The sequence below is a fragment of the Natrix helvetica genome (assembly GCF_964273705.1).
Source record: "Natrix helvetica genome assembly, chromosome: 4".
Lineage (NCBI taxonomy): Eukaryota > Metazoa > Chordata > Lepidosauria > Squamata > Natricidae > Natrix > Natrix helvetica.
Window position 1 is genome coordinate 165,374,055 of NC_138550.1, and position 9,117 is coordinate 165,383,171.

At 40.8% G+C, this 9,117-nt stretch overlaps 1 protein-coding gene across 1 annotated transcript; it reads right to left on the bottom strand.

The window, feature by feature from the left end:
* Positions 1-8,199: 8,199 nt before the first annotated feature.
* On the bottom strand, positions 8,200-9,117 carry LOC309391670 (mas-related G-protein coupled receptor member H-like; the record flags this gene model as incomplete). Its single annotated transcript, XM_081952335.1, has 1 exon — positions 8,200-9,117. One exon carries the CDS (start codon positions 9,115-9,117, stop codon positions 8,200-8,202), a length of 918 nt encoding a protein of 305 aa, XP_081808461.1.

Consider the following 9,117-nt stretch of genomic DNA (forward strand, 5'->3'; position numbering starts at 1 on the left):
GAATGGAAGTTCCTATTTGGAAAAAAAAGGAAAGCAGTCAGGATTTATGACTTCTCCATAATCATTGTTGCTTCCTCTCTATCTTATCTCCAGCTAGACTGGGAGAACTTTTGGACCTCTCTGAATAGTAATATTAAGAATTACGACAGATGAAGAGTGCCTCTCCTATAAACAATAAAACGAAGCATACTTTACAGAAATCCATACCAAATCAGATATGGGGAAAATGGTATAGGTGGATGGAGGAAAGAAACAAGGATCAATGAAAGAAGCCAATAAAGGCCAAAAATAGAAGTTAAGAAGAATTTTCATATATATATGCACTTAAGAGAGTTTAAACTTATTATTAGAGGTAATCACCCAATATATCAGATAGATTAGTAAAATAAGAGGGTTACAAATGGCAAAACTCAAATGAAATATATTAGAAGGGGAAATAACATAAATAGAACTATACAGATTTGAAACTGCTATTAGAAGGAACATGAAGTTCCAATGTACAGTGTAAATGTAGCTTATGTCTAAGTTCTGTGTGTGTGTATTTTGTATGTTTGTAAATATTTTTTAAAAAAATAGAATGGAAGTTCCTATTTGAAAAAGAAGGAAAGCAGTCAGGATTTATTACTTCTCCATGATCGTCATTTCTTCCTCTCTATCTTATCTCCAGCTAGACTGAGAAAACCTTTTGACTTCTATGAATAGTAATATTAATAATTACGACAGATGAAGAGTGCCTCTCCCATAAACAATAAAACGAGGCATACTTTACAGAAATCCATACCAAATCTATTGTCGCTTGGGTCAACAAGGAGAAGGACACTAGATGCTTGTGCTTCTGGAATCTGGTTCCATGTAGGATAAACGATTCAGGAATGTTGGCTGAGCAACCAGGGCCAGCAGCTGTAGGTCTAATGGAACAAATGTTTTTAATAGTCACAAATATGCAAAGATTGAAAGCAAGTAATTTTGCAATAAAGTTTTTGTTAGAAGTAATAGGTGCCTTGGGTGCAATCCCAGAACATCTGTCATGCCACGTGAACACCATCAACATTGATAAAGACATCCAATTGTACTTCCAGCACCTTCAGAAATGAGGATCGTGAGCTCTGCGGCCCTGCTCCGACCTCTCCTCATCGGAGGGCTCAAATTGAGCCATAGCCACCATGGAGGAGTGGTGAAGTAAAGGGGGACTGCCTAGCAGGTCGAGAAGAGCCACATCTCTCCAACCTGACTAGGAAAGCCTCCTCACCCGAAGACGAGGAGCAGCGGAAACAAACATGACTGCCATGAAGCCAGGGCTGCCTAAACACTTAAGACTGCTGGAGAATACAAAGTGAGTTGTGTGTGAACTGGGTGAGATAATATTTTATATTGAAAAATGACCCCAAGAAATACAAGGAGGAAGCATGTTTAAACAATGGTGGGTTTCAATTTTTTTTACTACCGGTTCACTCGTGTACTCATGCACAGAAGCATCTGGGCAGGTGGGTGGAGCCTTCCCCGCCGCGACTAATGGTTTCTCCTATCCTGGCTGAACCAGCAGAAATCTTCCTCTGCCTTAAAACCAATTGCTAGCACTGAATAACCATGTTTAAAAAATACCAGAGAAATTATGAAGAGCTTTTTTTTAAAAAATTGAACTCTCAAAGTAAAAGATGTGGTATTAAAAAGGCATGATTATATGCTGGAATTAGATCCTGAGATTTTTTAATTATTATTACATTTTCCCACGTATTGGATTTATAATTCAAAATAACCAAAATTGGAATTGTCAGCAATAACGAAGAGAGACTGGAGCAAGTTGAAGCTAGAGTGCCATTTGCTGTTAAAAGGAGAACTGTGCAATCTTGGGAATAATCATCTATATTTGCTAGATTACGAGTATTTACTTTAAAACTATTGGAGATTTATACATCAAATAAGAAATTTAGCCAAGAGACCCTGAATATTGTTGAATATTGTTGAACAAATCAAAGTGGTTGGAAGAGGCATGGATAACCCCTTGTGTGTTTTTTCTAAATTGGATTGACTGCTGGTTGATTTGACATTTAAAAGTGTGATTCTAATAATTTCTGGACAATTGACCCAAAAGGAGATTTGTTAAGCAAAGATGTAATGCAGGATGGAAGTAAGCAGAGAAAATGGAATGGATCTGATGTATCAAAACATTAAGGATTTTATAAAGAAACTACATAAGGAGATGATGCAAATATTTGATTGTATAGACCAAAAATTGGAAAATATAATACAAGGAACAACAAACAAAGACCATGAAAATAAGGAAAGAATGAAGCTACCAGAAGAAACAGAGGAGATAGCAGAATTGAGAAACGACCAAGAAGAAGGCAAGAATGAGGAGACATTATTAAAGTTAATAGCAAATAGGGAATTAAAACAAGGGGAAAATATCTTAAAAGATTTGAAAGGGGAATGGAAGAAACAGGAAAATAACTGGGGGGAAAGGACAGGGGTTAGAACAAATAGATTCAAAATGTCAAATCCAGTCCGAATATGATGTGGCGAATTGAGCATCCTACTATAATTCATTGAACTTATAGGCTAGCAAATGCTCAGTGACCCTGTGCAGCTCATAACAATGAAAAATAAATTACTAAATTAAAGGAGCGATAATGATAACAATATATATATACAACATAAGGAAATTGGATGTAAACTCTAAACAGTGATTTGGAAAGGAGGGTTAGAAAATTTTGTTACTAAATATTATGGACGTTTAGCTAGAATAGGCCATAAGGATTCAGTGTTATTGGAGGATTTTAGAAATAGCAAATGGAATGCCAGTATGTGGTTATGTATTAAATCTTGGTATATTTTATGATGAAGGGCGTTTAAACAATTATAGTCAAATGAAAATGGAGGTATGATGATGGTAACCTGTATAAATATCTGTTAAAATATTTGAGTTAATATGAATTATGCTTGATGACTGTGGAAGAGATGCACGAAAGTCCTTTGTAACCAACTGATACACTTTCTACAGTATGTAAAGAAGGAAGATTTTATGTGTTGTGTTTGTTTTGAAAAAAAATATTAAAGAAAAGAAAAGAAAAATACATTACTTAAAATCAATCCATACCAGCCGCAAGGGAAAGGGGGAGTCTCAATCCTCTCTTTGCACACATCCTAGAAACATCTTCTTGGCTAATTTTAGAAGCAAATTAGTAGACTAAAATAAACTTTGATTAATTCAACTCAGCAAGTTGAGCACTGGCTCCTTTGCCCATGCAACAATGCATTGCTCTTTGGATTGAGTTTTGATTCTCCTAAACACAACAGAACAGAGTAACAGAGTCGGAAGGGACCTTGGAGGTCTTCTAGTCTAACCCCCTGGTCAAGCAGGAGACCCCTCTACCATTTCAGACCAGGGATTGTCCAATCTCCTCTTAAAAGCCTCTCGTGATGGAGCATCCACACCAGTGAAGTCATTGGTGATCTTCCAAATGTTGTCAGGACTGTCAGTCATGGTGACACAAGTTGAATTGGGAGTGCAGGAGCACAGATCCTCTGGCATAAAAGGGACAACAGCCAGCAAGATTGAGATTCTAGGTTCTGTCACATCCTAAGACTTAAAATGGACACCTATCATCAAAAACATCATCCCAAAAGCACAACAGAGAATGTTCTTCCTGCGTCAAGTCAGAAAGCCCAGGGTCCCCAAAGAGCTGCTGGAACAGTTCTACAAAGGAATCATTGAGCTTGTCATTTGTACGTCTGCAACTGCCTGGCTTGGCACTGCAACGAAACAAATATCAGATACCAGGGTCTTGGACGTTTAGGCACGGACCCTTGGCTGCACCTCCTTTCCCTCGGCCATCTGCCTCAGCACATTTACAGCTGGCTTCACTGCTGGCCCTTTCCTGGCCATTCTCCATGGACAATAGGCCCGTGGCCCTCCACTCCTCACCTTTTGTCCCTGCCCATTTGCCCAGACACTGTTTGACCCAGTCCTTTGGCTGCACAGGACAAATAGCCCCCAGATAATCGGGTGGCAGGCAGAAGCAATGGTGCTGTGGGGACACCATGCTGTTCTGACCCAGGCTTCCCAAGAGCATGAAGCAAATGCCTTGTCCTGACGAAAACCCCTTTCATTACTGTGAATTCTGCTCATTCGCATCCAGCAAAGTCTTTCAAGGGAGGATTTATAGTCACAGACCTTCTCTGGCATGTAGAGCTGCCAGGCCGATATCTGCAAAACTTGGTAAGGAGTCTCGGAGAATCACGAACCAATTAAGCGAACTAATTGTCTCCTGCAAACTCCACTCCCTTTTGCTCCTCTTTTATTCCCTATGGAAGGGGCCATTCATCGTCCACCTGTGGCCTTACTCCCAAGTTGACCCCTGTTCTTTAGCTGTTCTCTTCATCTGGCAACTCTGCACATGGTCACACTGGGAACAGGCTCCAGCTGTTCCTCTGCCTCACTGATGTCTGAAGGCAGCTGATAACTGTCAGACGGCCCTGGCCCCCTCTCTGCCTCCGACACAGAGCCCTCATCAGAGCCTTCCCCAGACTCCAGGACTGGCCCATGTTCCTCCCCAAACTCATCACTGTCCGAAACTGCTGCCAGCTCCCCTGGTGGGACACAACGCATGCCATGGATGATGTGCAATCACAGAGGCAGGGGGGGGGGGCGATGCAATGCAAGAAATTATCTTTAAAAGTGCAAAAGAATCCCGTTGCTTGGGGGAACCTTGTAGATCTGTCAACTAGACTAGAGGGGAAGGGGAGTGGTGGCAGGAGTAGCAACTTTTAGAGCCACTGGGGTGCAGACAGGTGAGAGTGAGTTGGGCAGAAGAGCTTAGCTCACAACTCAACTCCAACAAAAGGGGGGGGGAGAAGAAGCAAGGCTGGCATAGTTTCTGGTCTTGCAGGGGGCATGCTGGGCACAGCAGGCCAAAGGAGGTGGTGCACAGCTTGGGGCATTGCATGGAAAGTGGCGGGGTGCGGTAGGGGAAGGGAGGTGGTATGCAGTTTCTAGCATTGTGCGGGGGGGCATGGGGATGCAACGGGTAAATAGAGGTGGCATGCAGCTTGTGAGGGGCCCCCATTCCCACTACAGCCTGACACCTAATTGGCAGTTCTACTGCACCCCCCACCACCACCTCTGTTCACCTGCCACACTGCGCCCCAACATTCAACAACACCAGAAGCTGCGCCCCATCTCCAATCCCCTGGATTCCCAACCAGCTTTTCAATTTCCATATAAAACTAATAAAAGGCAGGATAAAAACCTAACTAAATAAATAAAATTGAAAGCTGGATAACAAACTGAGAATAAGATTTTCATTTGGCCGTGGGATTCTGTGGTATTAACCAATACCATCTTACAATGCAATACAATAGTAGAGTTGGAAGGGACCTTGGAGGTCTTCTAGTCCAACCCCCTGCCTAGGCAGGAAACCCTATACCGTATCTTAATGGTTCCCAAGCCCTATCCTGAACTCAAGAACTGAAAAGGTATTTTGCAAATAACCATTACTACCACTCAAGCGCTCCCTTTGCTTCTGACATACCTGTTGATTATAGGAGGAATCTCCAGGAGACGCAGGAACAGATCTCTTTCAGAATCTCATGATCAAATGAGATTCCCGTAGGCTGCAACTGAAGCAATGACAAGTGGAACAGAGAATTTATGTGGCCCAAGCCACAAGCTTAGGTAGAAAAACCCCAGAAAACTTGCTTAATATCCTTCTCTGAATTTTGGAAGGTAAAATGTTCACACATACCATTTGCAGAGGCTTAAACATGTGATAGTAACTTGGAAGCAGGAACAAACTAAAACAATATCTGACATCCAACCTAATGTGAAAGTCCTATTCGTCTTTCTTTGGGACGGTTTTTCAGTTGGCCAAGCTGAAGCATATTCCTCGGGTGATTTCTAGAAGAGCTTGAGATCCTTACATTGTTTCTGCAGGAAAACTGTGTGAGAAAATTCAAGGGCCTCTCTCTTAATGTATAACGATTTCTTTCTGTACTTTCTGAAGCTTTTTCAAAATTGTGAAATTTGACTGTACGTTATCATTCAGAAATCGCTAGATAGTGAGAAGCGCAGCATATACAGCTCCTGGAGGCAAGCTGTTCCACTGATTAATTGTTCTAACTGTCAGGAAATTTCTCTTCAGTTCTGGGTTGCTTCTTTTCTTGATTAGTTTCCACCCATTGCTTCTTGTCCTGCCCTCAGGTGCTTTAGAGAATAGTTTTACTCCCTCTTTTTTGTGAGAACCCCTGAGATATTGGAACACTGCTATCATGTCTCCCCTAGTCCTTCTTTCTATTAAACTAGACATACCCAGTTCCTGCAATCGTTCTTCATATGTTTTAGTCTCCAGTCCCCTAATCATCTTTGTTGCTCTTCTCTGCACTCTTTCTATCTTATAAACTTAATAACAGAATAACAACAGTTGGAAGGAACCTTGGAGGTCTTCTAGTCCAACCCCCTGCCTAGGCAGGAAACCCTATACCGTTTCAGACAAATGGCTATCCAACATCTTCTTAAAGACTTCCAGTGTTGGGGCATTCACAACTTCTGGAGGCAAAGCTGTTCCACTGATTAATTGTTTTAACTGTCAGGAAGTTTCTCCTCAGTTCTAAGTTGCTTCCCTCCTGGATTAGTTTCCACCCGTTGCTTCTTGTTCTACCCTCAGGTGCCTTGGAGAACAGTTTGACTCCCTTCTTTGTGGCAACCCCTGAGATATTGGAAGACTGCTATCATGTCTCCCCTAGTTCTTCTTTTCATTGAAGTAGACGTACCCAGTTCCTGCAACCATTCTTCATATGTTTTGTATTTTATTAGATGTATTGCTCTCAGACTGTAAACTTTTGCATAGCTCAAAAGACACCAAGCCTCTTGTGACACTTGGCCAGAAATTAAAACTATGGCATCTGTTCACAATTTTTTAGGCTACATCCTGCATCATTTTAATTACCTATTATGCACCTAATTGTTGACCAGCCAAATAGGCCATGTGTGAGATGTATGACCCATTTTCAGCCTCCCCGGCCTCCTGCAGCACTCTGCCATCCAAACATGGGCTGCAGGTAGACCTCAGGAGGCCTCTGAGCGGCCCGTTTTGACAAGTATAGCATTGAAGGAGGCATCCATCCCATCTCACCCCTGCCTCCTGACCCGTGGAGAACTACAACGCTGATCTGGCTGTCAAAGAAATCCAGTTTGACACCCCTGATTTAGACTTATGGTAGTGGCCAAAATTGTGGAAACCTTTTGGGAAAAGTGTATTTTTGAAGTTTGATGGCTAATAACACCACTTTTTTTGGGGGGGGGGAGTAGTACCATAAAATTATATATCAATGGAAAGATAATTTAATGGAAATGGCAATGCAATAACTTTGATAAGGATTTGCTGTTATAATAGCAGTTATAAAGAAGAAAAGTGAAACACGTAGAAAAATATGAGGTATACGAAAATTGTATCTGACAAATGTCCCCCTCTCAGCTTCAATACATGAGATCAATAACGGAATCGAATCCTACTCTGATCTGATCTGGTTCATTGACAAAAACAAGATGGCACCTGATTGGCTCTCTAAACACTCATGCTCATTGGCTACAATCAGATGAAGGAAAGCTAACTGATATCAACCTAAGCAAGTTGTGCTTCCTTTTTCTGGTTATTTGGCTATAACTTTTCATAGAATACAGATACTTGAACAAACTTTGTTGCATCACATTCTTGATTACATTATCTTTCCATTGAGATACATATATTTATGGTACTACTCCAAAAGGAGTGGTGTTATTACCCATCAAGCCTCAAAACTACTATACACTTTTCTCAAAAGGTTTCTACAATTTTGGCCACTACCATAGTGGCCAAACAATACATGTTTTACAGAGTCAGCATATTGCCCCCAACAGTCTAGGTCCTCATTTCACCCACTTCAGAAAGTTGGAAGGACGACTTCCTTGTGGAGTTTCCATTTTCTGAAAAGGTTTTGTGTACGTATTTTATAGCAATGAAGGAAAAAAATCATGCTTGTCACATCCTTCCCCAATCATCAAGATGAACTCTCATAACATTCAAATTGGAGGGAAACAAAACCTCTTTATATTTTATTTCTATAAGCAAGAGATACATTTTGGACCTCATAAGAGATATCCAGCATTAGAGACAAGCTAAGATTATACTTTTAATGGAGGGTTTGGACTATGTTTGCAAACTTCTATCCGATTTGAGGAGCTTCATCTTCCTTGAAGACACCTTGAAAAATGACCTTAATGTTCTCCAAAGATGGAGCTAGTTTCTTTCTCCCAATCAGAAAGTAGATCACTGGGTTAAGACTGCTGTTAACAGAAGCAAACAGAAAACAATAGCTCTCCAAATCAGGAAATATATCCCAATAATCCATGCCAAGAAAATATGCAGTGAACACATAGATCCAAAAAAGAATAGAAAACATGAAGAAACAGAGAAGTGTAATTAAGATCATTGCTAAAAGTCTTCTCCGTTTTAACTGTTTAGGTTTAAGATATATTTTGATGAACAGGATCACAATAGAGAATGTGATGAATGGAAAGGAAAGCACAACAGTCACCAATAAATCGAAATCTACAATAACGACATATAGAAATACATATTCCATAATGTTTGGAATTCCAACCAGGAGGAAAGAGAAGACCCATAGAAAGGCACACACAACAGAGGACAAATACTTTGGCCGTGAATAGCGATGCCAGATTGGGAAGAGGACAGAAACACACCGGTCAATGCTGATGACCGTCAGAAGAAACACTCCAGCAATGTACATGATCCGGGAGAAAGAAAGAAAGAATAACTTAGACATGTCTGATTTATCTGCAAAAAGAGAAATGGAAAAAATAGCCATAGATAGAAGGAATCCAAAGTCAGCCACAGCTAAATTGAGAATCAACACAATGAAAGGGGTTCTCTTAATCTGGAAACCAAGTATCTGGATAACAATTCCATTTAATGGGAGTCCAATACAGCAAACGATCAGTGTGGCTGACAATATGACACGTTCAGAATTGATGGGCGTATTTTGTTTCTCATCCAAATCATCTGGATAGCCAGACGCAGAAAATCCTTCTGTATCATCACTGTATTCCAGGCTGAACTTCAT